This window comes from Pygocentrus nattereri, chromosome 9 (assembly GCF_015220715.1).
Source record: "Pygocentrus nattereri isolate fPygNat1 chromosome 9, fPygNat1.pri, whole genome shotgun sequence".
Taxonomy (NCBI): Eukaryota; Metazoa; Chordata; class Actinopteri; order Characiformes; family Serrasalmidae; genus Pygocentrus; species Pygocentrus nattereri.
This window is the reverse complement of record NC_051219.1, coordinates 14,466,899-14,481,325: the sequence shown is the minus strand read 5'-3', so window position 1 is coordinate 14,481,325 and position 14,427 is coordinate 14,466,899. Positions and strand designations below refer to the sequence as shown.

General features: G+C 38.9%; 1 protein-coding gene across 5 annotated transcripts in view; it reads right to left on the bottom strand.

Annotated features, from left to right (window-relative positions):
• Positions 1 to 4,545: 4,545 nt before the first annotated feature.
• The window catches only part of agap2 (ArfGAP with GTPase domain, ankyrin repeat and PH domain 2), a 35,428-nt gene continuing 25,546 nt past the window's right edge, over positions 4,546 to 14,427 (bottom strand). For 3 of the 5 annotated variants that reach the window (XM_037541364.1, XM_017707911.2, XM_017707908.2), the window contains 9 exons: positions 11,720 to 11,879; positions 11,519 to 11,626; positions 10,198 to 10,335; positions 8,679 to 8,738; positions 8,200 to 8,348; positions 6,855 to 6,945; positions 6,498 to 6,720; positions 5,956 to 6,229; positions 4,546 to 5,244 (listed from right to left, as the gene is read on the bottom strand). In XM_037541364.1, the coding sequence (XP_037397261.1) occupies positions 5,038 to 5,244; positions 5,956 to 6,229; positions 6,498 to 6,720; positions 6,855 to 6,945; positions 8,200 to 8,348; positions 8,679 to 8,738; positions 10,198 to 10,335; positions 11,519 to 11,626; positions 11,720 to 11,879 (1,410 nt within the window). In that variant the 3' untranslated portion in view covers positions 4,546 to 5,037. The remainder of the gene's footprint in view (positions 5,245 to 5,955; positions 6,230 to 6,497; positions 6,721 to 6,854; positions 6,946 to 8,199; positions 8,349 to 8,678; positions 8,739 to 10,197; positions 10,336 to 11,518; positions 11,627 to 11,719; positions 11,880 to 14,427) is intronic. The other 2 variants (XM_017707909.2, XM_017707912.2) reach the window with 2 other exon arrangements.

Sequence of the window (14,427 nt, the reverse complement as noted above, 5' to 3'; positions counted from 1 at the left end):
GCAGAAGTAATTATACTCCTGAAAAGATGGGGTACTTGATTCAGTTATAGTTGAGCAAATAAACACTGCCGCTGGTGTCATCTTTAAAAAAACAATACTACACCTCACAGCGACGCTTTATGATGCAGGCCTATAAATAAGACACACTAGTGGCCTTGTTTAATACAAAGTGCTACTGTCTCTGGTCACATGCCAATATCACCACTTTTATCTTCTCATTCCTGGCATAACTTATTGATCTACATGCAAAACAATGAGAAAGTTTATTTTATATGACATTTATCTCTAAAACAGTCTTGACTATATGGAAGCCCGTTTCTGCCACTGGGGAAAGAAAAAGATATAACCATTTAGTAAGAATAATGAGAAAGTTTTCCATAAATATAACTTAGTATCTAATAATTATGACTTGCTTTCTTGTAATTATGACTCAGTATCTCATAGTAATGACTATTATGTCATCGTTATGACTTGCAATGTCATTATTATGACTTCATATCTCACAATTATGATATAGGAACTCATTATGACACCATAGCAATTCAGAATTATGGAAAACGTTCTCATTATTTTGACTTGCTATATGGCTATATATTTTTTCTCCATTTACATTTGGCAGGTGCGCTTATCCAGAGCGACTTGCAATTTCATCATTTTTACACAGGTAGGCGAAGGCAGTGTTAGGAGTTTTGCCCAAGGACTCTTATTGGTATAGTGTAGAGTCTTTGCCCGAGCAGTCTACAGTTTAAAAGGCAGGGGTTTTATCCACTACAAATAATTCTCCATAAGTCTATATATACACTATATTGCCCAAAAGTATTCGCTTTTTTACCCGCCTTTACGCAACATATGAACTTGAGTGACATCCCATTCTTAATCCATAGGGTTTAGTATGATGTTGGCCCACCCTTTGCAGCTATAACAGCTTCAACTCTTCTGGGAAGGCTTTCCACAAGGTTAGGAGTGTGTTTATAGGAATTTTTGACCGTTCTTCCAGAAGCACATTTGTGAGGTCAGACACTGATGTTGGACATGAAAGCCTGGCTCGCAGTCTCCGCTATAATTCATCTCAAAGGTGTTGTATCAGTTTGAGGTCAAGACTCTTTTATGGACCTTGCACTGGTGCGCAGTCTTGTTGGAACAGGAAGGGGCCATCCCCAAATTGTTCCCACAAAGTTGGGAGCATGAAATTGTCCAAAATCTCTTGGTCTTCCTTTCACTGGAACTAAGGGGCCAAGCCCAACTCATGAAAAACAACCCCACACCATAATCCCCCCTCCACCAAACTTTACACTTGGCACAATGGAGTCAGAGAAGTACCATTCTCCTGGCAACCACCAAACCTCATCCATGGGATTGCCAGATGGAGAAGCATGATTTGTCAATCCAGAGAACACGTCTCCACTGCTCTAGAGTCCAGTGGTGGCGCTTTACACCACTGCATTTGACGCTTTGCATTGCACTTGGTGAAGTAAGGCTTGGATGCAGCTGCTTGGCCATGAAAACCCATTCCATGAAGTTCTGTACACTGTGCTTGAGCTAATCTGAAGGCCACATGAAGTCTGGAGGTCTGTAGCGATTGATTCTGCAGACATTTGGCGACCGCTGCCCACTATGCGCCTCAGCATCCGCTGACCCTGCTCACGTGGCCTACCACTTTGTGGCTGAGTTGCTGTTATTCACAATTGTTTCCACTTTGTTATAATGCCGCTGACAGCTGACTGTGGAATATTTGGTAGTGAGAAAATTTCACGACTGGACTTGTTGCACAGGTGGCGTCATGGTACCACACTGGAATTCACTGAGCTCCTGAGAGCACCCTTTCTTTCACAAATGTTTGTAGAAGCAGTCTGCAGCCCTAGGTGCTTGGCTTAATACACCTGTGGTCAAGGAAGTTATTGGAACACCTGAATTCAGTGATTTGGATACTTTTGGCAATATAGTATATCACCAAACACACCTACTGCGTTTCCACTGCAATGTAGAGAAACTGAAAACCAACTTTGGTCAGTGTTTACTGTCAGTGGTCTGTGGGGACTATTTTGCCTCACACCACTCTGCATTTACCTTTCCACCATAAATCTATTTTTAAAAAATGCACTTTAGCCCAAAATCTGTAATAGCTTTATGTGAGGTACATTAGAGGCATTCAGACATGTGGTTCCTATCACCTCTACTGTAAGCAGTTCTGATTCAGCAAGTTTCTCTAGAAGGAAGCATTTCACAATAAACCACTCTGAATGACTTTGCTCACGCCTTAACGGCTAAATTATACAGACATTATGAAAAATCTGTGGGATTCCCCTTTAACTTACTAGACCAACTTTCACTTTTCAGAGACTGTCTGCTCAAGAGCCTGCAGACAGAGTACCATGTTTTGTTTTTAAACTAGGATTCAGACTCTGATGAGAAGAAACCATTCGAGTTTTGTTGTATTTCACAATTGAATAATTTTTGGATAAACAAGGAAAGAATATTATGAATTCCAAACAAACAAGTTGGCATGAAACTCAACGGCCAGATATGTGCAGTTACATGTAACCTGAGATATGTTTAATTCATTAACAAATCCAGTACTTAACAACAGTAACAGCACAAATATTTTTGCTGTAAACAGCAACTCCTCAGAATTTTCTAACTTTCTGTGTAATTAAATGATTAAGATGTAAGCAAAGTCATTCAGTGTGGTTTGACGTAAAAGCACCATTTTAGAGAAACTTACAGAATCAGAATTGTTCACAGTGGTGGTGATAGGAACCAGACATCTGAAGCGTTTAATGCCTCTAAAAGCTCCCTCACGGAAAGTTATTACACTAAACGGTTGCAAATATGTTGCCTGATGTCTGAGACATTGTTTTATGGTGCTTTAGATATTAAGTTTTAGCCTAAAATGGATATTTTAAAAAATCTATTCATGGCAGAAAGATATATGCATGGAGTCATAAGGCAAATTATAAGGTCCCCACAGAAAACTTTGTTTTGGACATTTACCACTATTTTATCATCATCAACATTACATGAAACGTATAGGTCCACTGTTTATTTGGATAGTACATAAAATGGCTGCATTTTTGTCATGACCCCTAGTTCCCATCACCAACACTGTAAAGAAATCGGAGCCTTTAAGTTTCTCTACACCAAGCATGTTCACACTGAATCACTCTGAATGACTTAAAAGCCCAATTCCAGTTGGGACATAGTTGTAAGTAAAATGTAAATAAAAACAGAAAACAGTGACATTTCAATAAAAGAGTACAAAGACAAAATATGTAAACTTCTAGTTTATCAACTTATTTGTAAATATATGCTCATTCTAAAATTGTCTGCAACATGTTCCAAAAAAGTTGGGACAGGAGCAATTTAAGACTAGAAATATTGAAGAAAAAAAAACAAAAACATCTTAAACAGGTTTTGCAGTCATGCTTGGGTTCATCCTGAAAAGGCCTAGTCTTTATGAGCAAGGATGGGTTGAGGCTTGTCACTTTGTCAGACATGCATCAGCAAATAATCTCACAGTTTAAGAAAAATATTACTCAGTGAGCGATTGCAGAGACTTTAGGTATTTCACCCTATGCGGTGGATAATAACAAAAAGATTCAGGGAATCCAGAGAAATCTCCGTGTATAAAAGAAAAGAGCAACATCAAGCCAAAATATCTGTGACCTTCAACCCCCTGGCACTGTATTAAAAACTAGCTTGTTTTTCTGAAGGATCATTACATAAGAAACGCTGCCCACTTCTCTGGGCTGTAGCTCATCTGAAGGCACACACACACACACACACACAACATCACATCACTAACCATGCTGTTAAAACAGCATGGCTGCAGAATCAGAGTGCAGGTGTTAGACTGGCCTACCTGCAGTCCAGTGTCCTATTGAAAATATTTTATCTTATTAAGCTCAAAATACAACAACAAAGGCGCTTTACAGTTGCACAGCTGACAAATTGTGAGAAGAATGGGTACATATTCTGCTAACAACATTGGATCAATTTGTGTCTTCAGTCTCCAAACAATTACTAAGTGCTGTTAAAAAGAAAGGTGACGTAACGCAGTACTGAACACGCTTCAATCCCAGTTTTTGGAACATGTTGCAGGCATCAAATTTGAAATGAGCATATGTTTACAAAAGCAGTAGAGTTTATAGGCTAAACCTTATGTTCATATTTTAATACTGTATTTTTTCCTATTTTCAGTTGAATACAGATCAAACAGGATTAATTACTGCTTTATGTTTTTAACAACATTTCACATACTATCCCAACTTTTTTGGAATTGAGATGTTTTACATCTCAGTCACTGAATTCTGACGACATTTTGGAAAAATCAGTGGAATTTAGATGTAGCCCTTGAGCTACAATGATTTTGTCATTAATACATATTCTAAGACATATGTTTGTACCTAACCTCTAGGTACTTTCCTTCTGAGTTGCTCTGGCTCAAATAGCAAATCTTCAGTTAGACTTTTTCAAAAATGAGGTGATTACTCACACTTAAGTAAATTTGATTTGGCCTCCAACCCTAAAAAAACAGCCGTTGTGTTACCAAAAATTTTAAGGATTGAAGTTTATTAATACTAGTACTTAGAAATGGCGCACAATGACATACTATTCCTTTCCCATAGAAACATGATAATTTGCCATTAGTTCTTGCTTGTTGTAAGGAACAGTTTGTTTTTTATGACAGTCATACAGTAATGACGAATACATGTCCTCAGATTGCTTTGAGAAACACTCTAGGCTACATTTTACTTTGTAATAGGTATATTACAGTATAATTAGCATGTATAATATTGCTTTAACTGACTGAAACAGTATCTGTATTTCAAAAAAGACATTCCTAATTTTGTTTCATACAATGACATTTTTTTACATTTTTTGCCTTTTCTGAGGAGGAATCGGATGGGTTGTTTATGAATGAGGACAGAGAAGAACACCCACGGAGACATACACAGCTTTTGTAACAAAATGAAATAAAAATGGACCAGTTTTGTCAGAAAGGAAGAAGGTTTATCTGTCCATCTGTTCTTTTCCAAGTTATGTGACCCTTCTCCTGGAGTTGGTGCGTCCGAGACTCGTGATGCTACTTTTGCGAGAGAGAACAGGTGTGGGTGCGGTCGGTGAAGTCTCGTAGGGGCAGCCATGTTGAACCAGGATCTCAATGCACTCTTGGCTTCCAGCTTGCCGTGCCAGCGTTAGAGCGGTTTGACCTTGAGGATTCTTTGCTTTCACGTCGCTGCCATACTAAAACGAGAAAAAGGTTCAAATCACTGAGCGTTGAAAATCAAACTTATTGTCTGGTGAAGCACGTATACACAAAAGTGCTAGATTATCCTAAGTGGTTGTTACATATCTGAAGAAATCCATAACAGTTGAACATAAAGATGTTCTTTATTTTAATCAACTGCAAGTGTATTATTCAGTTTTTAAGCTTAAGGTTTATTATTAAGCTACCACTATAAGTTATTTGGTAACTGCTATGTGAGGAATTAGAGACTGGTACCTAACACAGTCGCTTGCAGTTTAAGGGGTTAATAATAATAATAGGGTTTTTTTTGTGGGCTGATACTAATGTATATTTTACTGAATGTACATTAAAGTTCTAAATGTATATATGTATATTAAATTATCTGCAAACATATTTGTTTTATATTGCTGGAACATTTTATACATGTATATAAGGCAATGTTTTCAATGTTTTCAGTAATTTAATAAGAAAAGTGAGTGTATATAAAAATGCTGGTGTATACTGTATATTCCATACAACATATAGAATATTAGCAATATTTTCACAACAACTTGAGTAAAATGACCTTAATTAGCCATATTGATAATGATTTGGATTGGCACAATGTTTAGGCATAATAGGATGCATTAGTTAACCTTTACTGGCAATGGCCCTGTACTGTATTTTTATTTATTTGAAAATATTTTCATGGCATATGCAACCCTTACCCAGACTAGGAGATGAGTCATGACTACATCTCCCAGTTGGCAGGCAACATGTAAGGGGCTTTGAGGCTGCAGAGGGGAGCCTGCTGGTGGGGCGTTGAGCTGCTCCTTGGTGCTGTGAGCCAACAGCAGCAGGAGTTTGGGAAGGTCTCTCTCCGTGACGGCGCTGAGCAGCTGAGCTGACGTCACCTCCCCTGGACTCTCGCCCTGAGTCGGCAAGGGTGCTACGAACAGCTTCTGCTCATATTTAGCCCGGATCCATGACTCCCTCTGCTCTCTAAGTTAAACACAAATGAAACAAGCAAAGAAGACTAGTTGGTTTATCTGTGTATAACCCCAGATTTCGTTTCACTCTTAAGATATTTCAGGGTTGTTGCTTGGACTTTGTTAAGAGAGTTGGGAACTGCAGATGTGCACTGAAAATATGGTAAAAGATCATTCAACTTGCAAAAATTGCACCTTGGAATTTTGACAACATCAGCATGGGCAGGCTTTGCTGTGATTTGTTGCCTTTAACAGAAACAACTCCAAGAGGTTCCGCTTACCTCGTTGCTTCTGGTGTTGGCTTTTGGCGTCCTTGTTTAGACTTTTCCCAGACGCTGTTGGCCATGTGGTTGCCTATAGCTGTTAATACCTTGGTAAGCTCACTGGGCCAGTCATCCAGATCCAGGGAGCGTACTCGGGACAAGTGTGTCCCAAGGTTCCGATGGATTCCTGAGCACTCAATGCAAATGAGTGCCCCCAAGTTAAGACTTGCCCAAGTGGGATCTGTTGAGAGGAGAGAAAAACGATCATATATACATCTGCAGTGTATTTGCAGCTACACAGAAGTTGTTGATGCCATGCAGGTTGGCACGATATGATACTCATGTGATTCAGTAATAGGTTAAGGAAACACTCACTTGGTGCCTCACAGTCCACGCACAGGTCATTGCCTTTGGCATTGCGAATGGCTTGTATTGCCACAGCTTCACTCTGGCTGCACCTTCGAGTCTGAGGCACACATATATGCACACATTTATGGTTAGCATTTTCATTCACCGACAGCCGGGGTGTCCAATCTTACCTTAAAGGGCCATGGCTTTTATTCCAACAAAGCAGAAGCGAAACACACCCGATCAATCAACCTAGTCATGTAACAACTGTCAGCAGGTTGGACAAGCTTTACAGAACATTAGAAAGAAATCCCAAGAAAGACAAATTGCAGCACACTTTGCTGAGGTGCTAGATGCTGAGTTTTAAATGCTATACTTCTGAGCTACACCAAGGTGTCCCATTTGACTAATCAATACAAGGCATGAGAAAAAAATACTAGGATACTAGGAAAAATACAAAAAAAAAAAATCTGTTGGTAACAAAGTTGTACGTGCAGGAAAATGTCAAGATATCTCACTTACAAGCTATATAAGATGTGATGCCATAATATTAACACATGTTTTTTGGTTGAGCTACTATATCTACATGCTTCAGACACATCGCAGTGCACAGAACTGGCACCTGCTTGTAAAGCAGTGTTTTCCATTAGATTAAAACTGGTATATTACAGGTAGCCTGGTAGCAACTGACTAAATCTTGATAACTGTGGTCAGCTTAAAGGGGCATTCTGACCTAAGATTAGCATTTAATACATCATTTGCCATGTTATGCGATACCCTGTAGTGGAGCATTGCATCCCTCTGCCTCATCGGTTTCCTCTCACTGTGATACCGAGCAGGCAATACCCAAACACATAATATAACCACTGGGAATCCCCTAACACAGCAATAAAGAACTCTTCTGATGTAGAGGCTAATAAATACACACATGACATCTGGCTTCCTGTCAGTACCATTAGCTCTCCTTCTTCCTTCTGCATTCACCAGTCAGCGGTCCAAAAATTCAAGCAGCCAATCCTCAAGTATCTACCCCAAAACATCTTAGATTCTCCTACCTTCAATATACATCATCAAAAGGGGGTTTATTTGTCTTTAAACCAGAGATTCTCACTCTTTGACTACTATGGTACCACTTTAGCAGCAAATAAGCATGTTTACAACAGATGCAGCAATGGTTACATCTTTTTAGCTGTAGTGCTCCTTTAACATGCAGTAGATATCAGGTGGTCTGTACCTATGTGGGCTGAGCATCTGAAGCTGAGACTAAGAGTGTCTCTGCTTGATTGAAATAAAAACATTACCATTTTCTGAGTAAAACTGGACAACCCTGACCTACAGATACGTTTTGATTACCATTCATTGTCAAACCAACCTTATTTCTACTTTCACACAGTTGCAAAGACGCAAGGATTTGGCTCTCAATGGCCTGCACCCAGGCATCTCTGTCCTCCTGATTCTGGGCTTCGAAGTGCCAGCTCTGCCCCGTGCTCGATATGATGATAAAGTCTGCGCTCTCCTCCTCTGCAAGGAACGGGCAACAGTTATTTACCAGAGAGGAAGTAATCAATGGAAGGCCCCCTTTGAAGCCCTCAGACTAATACATCAAATTCTCATTACCATGACATATGAGAGAGAGAGAGAGAGAGAGAGAGAGAGAGAGAAAGAGAAAGAGAGAGAGTAAGTGAGGAAGCGACAGAGAGAAGGATGGAAATGGGTGCACAAATCCATTTGCTGTAATCTAATGATGTGGCATCAAGGCTGAGAAATGAACAACGACACACATACAGCGGAGCAACAGCCAGGCATTCTGGAGCTCAACAGTACAATCTCATCCACGCCATTCCTTATTACCTGTTCTGTTAATGTTTCTCAAGCTACCAAAGCTTTTCAATTTCCACATTTTGCGCTTGGCTTGCAGTGCGAGAAATTAGCCCAGGACAGCAGAGGACAAAAGGGAAAGGAGAGAGAGAGAGAGAGAGAGAAGGGAAGGCAGGAGAAAAGGAGAGAAGCAAAAGAGAACATAAGGTGATTTCAGAGAATGCTGTTGCATTGTGTCAAATCTGCATGAACATCATAAAAGAGAGGCAGAAAGAACAGATGGAAGACAGGATTCATAGGATAGAACTCTTTCAGGCCAAAATTTCTAATCTTGACTTATAATTTTGAAAGCCCATATTATGGAGTTGTGATATGTAAACAATGCTAATAATTCAAAACGTATGGTTCACTCCATAGTCCAAACATGAAAAACAGCTTATTTTGAAACTATTGTTTTTGAGATGTCACGAAAGCCAACTCCCTTTACATACATGCTCATTCAGCCCACAGCAGTTTAGCCGCATGCCCTCACAATTAAGTCATAGACTTGTATAGTATTTCAGTCTGTACTTCTTTTTTCAACGAAGTATTAATACAGGGAAGCCAATCAGAACAGCGCTCATTTACATACTTGTACATGTCTTAACAGCACAGAAACAAAAACAGCCTGTTTAATTCTAAGGATAAAGAGAGGTTTGAAAATGGTCATGTAAAATTAATTATGACTGATTTTGGTATGTAAAACTGAGCAAACATCATAAGTGGACCTCAGGTGAACAAATACAATACAAGATAAATGCAGGAAATGGGCCCCTAAATTTATTTTTTAAAAAACAATCATCAATAACGGCCATGAAATTGATAGGTAAAATGTATTGTTTTTGTTCTCTTCTTACATGCATAAGCACTGTACACTCCAAAACTCTATTATCCAAAACAGTCCTGGTTTAACTGACCCACACAGAGCTGTTTCTGAATATTTTGTGGCCCTAAGCCATGGATGGAGAACTTGGGTCCAGAGTTCAGCACAGTTTGGTGAGTTTCCTGCTGTAACACACCTACTAAGCCTGGTAATTAACTAATAAGTTGAGTCAGGTTTGTCTGAGAACACTGCAACAAATATCTTGGCGAGTGAAATTATCTAAAATCTAGTCAATACAGCCTACCAGCACCAGAGATCCTTACCCCTGCCCTGAGCGATATCCTAAATACTGTGGTTTTGGTTATCCCCCTTTAGGCAGGTAACAGAGGCTCAAAACAGCAGGAAATAATTTGTGATGGCTATTTTTATATTTGCAGCTGTTTTGGGCATAATTTTGATCTTTTATTTGTTGTTTGTTGGCTTTGTCGCCCCCTCTGGCAAAAACAGGAACTGTCCATGGAATACTGATTAAACTATTGAACACCTGAGCTTTAAATAACAATATTCATATTTATCAGTAATTTTGGCCCAGTTAGTCAATTATTCAAAATCTCTCATTGTCCCTTCCCTATTAAAGCTTATAATTTCGTAGGGTTGTCAGGCTTTTTGTATCGTTCTAGTGGGGCTCACCGTCAGCCTGGCTGGCTGCAATGTCTCCTTTCACATTCATGCTCTTCTTCCTCTTGGTCTTCTTCCTGTCACTCATAGGAGAGGATGGGGTGAGCTCTTTTCCCAGAGGAGAGCCTAGAGCCCCTTCAAGGCTGGAGTCTGTTAGAGTGCAGAAATGAAAAATTTGTCAGATCTTTTGAACTGTGTAGGATTTATCAGACATTTTCTGACTTCCTAAAGATAAGAAAGGCTACAACGCCGCATGCCAGTTCTCTATAATGAGGAATTAAATGAGCTAAAGGGAATATAGTCAACCAGTCTAGACACGTGGTGTCTGAGGTTTTCTTCTCTGGTTTTCCACTCAAGCTACGAGGCTAATGTAGCCAGCAAGCTGATAGTTACCAAGATAGCATTGTGAAAATGGCAGCTTAAATCATCACAAATTTGCCTCATGGTATGAAGTAACCTCAAACAACCTTCTTACATGATTTCCCTTATTAAAAATGTGGAACTGTTGAAAAATAAACAGAGAAATATGTCACATCGATAATTTGGAGCTTGAATATAGTCCACACTTCGCTATGATAGATAATGTTATACAATGTGAGAACCACATGAGAAAGTCTATTTATTATAAGTTTGCACAATGCTAACTTGGTTTCTGTAAGTTTCTATTACTTTTTAGCTACATTAGCCTTGGAGCTCCAATGAAAAGAAGGCCCTAAACTCATATAGGCTGATTACACCATAAAAAATGTATCTTGGCAAGTAAAGTCATCTTAAATCTAGTTTATATATCAAACATTTCTCATTGTGAGATTGTTGTGGTAATATTATAAGACTATTCTCTTTATTTAAAGACATTTGCTGCTTGTTTGAAGTGATTTCATTTGCAGACATTTTACTGATTCTGTTAGCAGATAAATTCACCTGCTTTGGATATTATTCTCATAATTGTGTGCATGTATGTCTTAAAACAAGCACAATTATCTGCCAATGGAATAAGACAGTGAAGTATAAACATCTAGACAATAAGTTAAATAATCTTATTCAATATTATATATATATATATATATATATATATATATATATATATATATATATATAAAATCTTATAATATTCATAAAACAGTCTCATAATGAGTAACATTCAATATGTTTGCTAGATTTAACATGTTTTCACTTACCCAAATATCATTTTTGCACATTAAGTAATTTGGGGTTTGATGAAAACAGGAAAATAGATAGAATAAATAAACAGATCTTGGGCTAAACAATCGCTTTCAGGCAGAGATGAGAGGGCTGGAGCTGCTTCTGCTGTTTCTGTAAAGCACTGACGTACCCATGCTCACGCCTTTATTGGATACAGACGATGGGCAGCGTTTGACCCTTTGTTCATCTTGAGGCAATGTCATGGTGCTGGCCCCTTCATCTACCGTGAGCAGATTTGCTGCATACATAATGAAAACGAGACACAGGTCAGACAAGGCAAAGCGTTTGCTGTGTAATATATAAAGAAAGAGAGCGTCCAGCATTCACTCACATGAGGTCCCCCCTTCAGATGCTGGCTTGTCCTTTGTAAGACCGTTGATCCCGGGGGCGGGGCCGGTCGGAGGTGCTGCCCGGGGCAGGCGCTTTCCAGGTACTTTCACAGTCACACGCAGAAGGTCCATCTCTTTACCATGAGTGTTCTGCTTGTACTCCTGCACACAGGATTTATGCTTGTTGACATGCAGATTCAGTTTACTTCTTTCACTTCTCAAAGGTGTTTCCACCTTTTGAGCTACTTTCCTGTTTAGATGATAATCTGTGACTGCTGTTGCTCTTGCAGCCCAGTCCATAAGCAACTGGACAGTGGCATAGTTTTTGTTGTCAGGCCCCTGTAGTGAAGTTGGAGTAAAACAACTGAAATTGAAGTGAAATGCACACTGTCAGTTCCATATTTCCACAGTTCTAAAGAAGGTTTTAAATTTACATTTGGGGACCAAAAATCAGATTGCTGCTTTTTAGCCAAATGCATTTTGCTGCTTTGTTAGTTCTAAAGGTCTCTGTGGTGATTTTGCTTCTGAGTTTGTTGCTGTTGACTTCTGAGAACACCAGCAGCTTCCTTGTTTGATTTTCTGAAATGATTTTCTTTTTTTAACCGTTTCCTTTTCTCAGTAATGACTTCTTGAAGCTGAACATCCCTTCAGACTCACGGTGGTGTTATGTCTTCTCACAGTGGAAGGATGGACAGAAACACCTGTGGATTTTTTAAAGATCTGTAGCAGGAGTGGAGCTTTCTCAAAGATGAAAGCTTTAAGTGCTGTTTATCTGATCATATTTTGGTGGTAAACCAGGTCCTGCACAGGTTTTAGGTGTCACATTTTCTCTACATGTTTTAAGAATTTTATTACAGTCATTTTTAACCATCTAACCTCCTCATAAATACCTCATGAACAATATCTAGTACTTAACAGCCATTTTGCCTACAAATTAAATAAATGAAGAGTGACTTTTGCAGAGTACTGTTACTTCTTAATACTTGCATTTCATTTATATTATGTAAACATACAGTTTCAGTTCTTCTTGTGTAATAAGGCCTGCTCCAGTAACTTCTCCCCAGAAACATAGGCTATTTAGGTCAGTTATTCAGAAACATAAATATGAAACAAAGACAGTTCTTATTTCATTAATCACCTCCCACAATGACAGCTGGAAGAGAGAGTGTATGTTCATCTTAAAGTGATTTGAAATGGCAAGAATAGGTCTTACTGGGAATTCAGAGATCAAATGAAATATTCAGAAAGAGCAAAAGAGGAAGCAGAACGTGGTTCTCAGTCCCACTGTAGTTTCTCACATCATCCTGCTTTAGTTATCTTCCCCTTTACGTCACTTGATGCACTGCGATGATAACGTCAGTTTGGGTGTGAATCTTCTGCATAAACAGACTGTGAGTGAACTTTAGGTGAGATTCCCTAAACTTGTCGTTAACGTTTATTTGCACGTATCCAAAATGACCAGTAAAAGACTAACAGCGGTGCGAGGCTAACTTTTAGTGTGGTGTGTGGGACTGGGTGGTTAACCGCAGAGTATGCAGAGGAGCATTGCATTACAACAACCATTTAATATTTCGTATAAACACATTATATTTAACATCAAAATAGCAAAAATGTATCAGCTCATTCTAAATAGTAGTGAAGCAACCAATCATGTCATCATGCAAATTGCATTTTGATTGGTGGCAGAAATGGTCGATTCAGACGGATGACTACAGCTGTGGAAAGTGATCCTAAGAAAGGGAATACACGACAATAAAGCAGACTAAAGGCAGTCTGACATGTGGCAGTCATGTTCAGTTGTGACTAACGGGGATGAAAACTAGCTGTATGGGACTGCAGGCGGGAGCGGGACAAACAGCACAGATTAGAGAGAGTTTAAACTCTAATTCAGGGATTATTTTTCCTTACAACACCCTGCATGCAGCTATCCACACTCTATACATTTAAAAGTATGTTTAAGGCCAAAAGACATAATTCAAAACCTCATGTAAAAATGTTCTGGGAATGGGCTTTTAGAGCCAATCAGATGTCTGATTCATATCACCACCATACCTGCCAACTTAATCTTATTAGAAATATAGATGTGGGTGAGCCAACCTGCACACCACCAGTCCCCCTAACCCAATGCCCTGAATTCTTCACTTTTAGGATTTATGACCCATATAAATACAATCTGAACTCTTTTCTACATCCCCGTCTCCAAACAACAGCTGTACAAAATGGAAATAAAAATGGAATCCAGTGGTGTTCAAATCACTTAAACCCCATATTTCACTGAAAATTTGATGTTGTCTTTGTACTATTTTCAATTCAAAATATGTTTAAATGATTTGAACATCATTGCATTCTGTCGTTATTTACATTTTGCCCAGTCCCAGTTTTTTTGGAAATACGGTTTATTACAGTCATTGATTAAAAATGTGTGGTATTTATTTATTTATTTGTTTGTTTGTTTGTTCGGTCAGCTGATAAAAGTATTGATCACTGAACTTAATAATGATCTCAAATGATCAGAAATCTGTGCATGTATGTTAACTTGTCCCAGATGCTGCCCTGTGTTGGATGAGCGTGCAGATGGCATTAAAGCATTCTGTAACGTCAAACACCCGTGAGTCCTGTGGCGCAGTGATTTTTACACCATGCAAATGCTTTACAAAAAAAAAAAACAGTGTTCCCCTAGATTTGACTTCATGATGTATCAAATTTAACG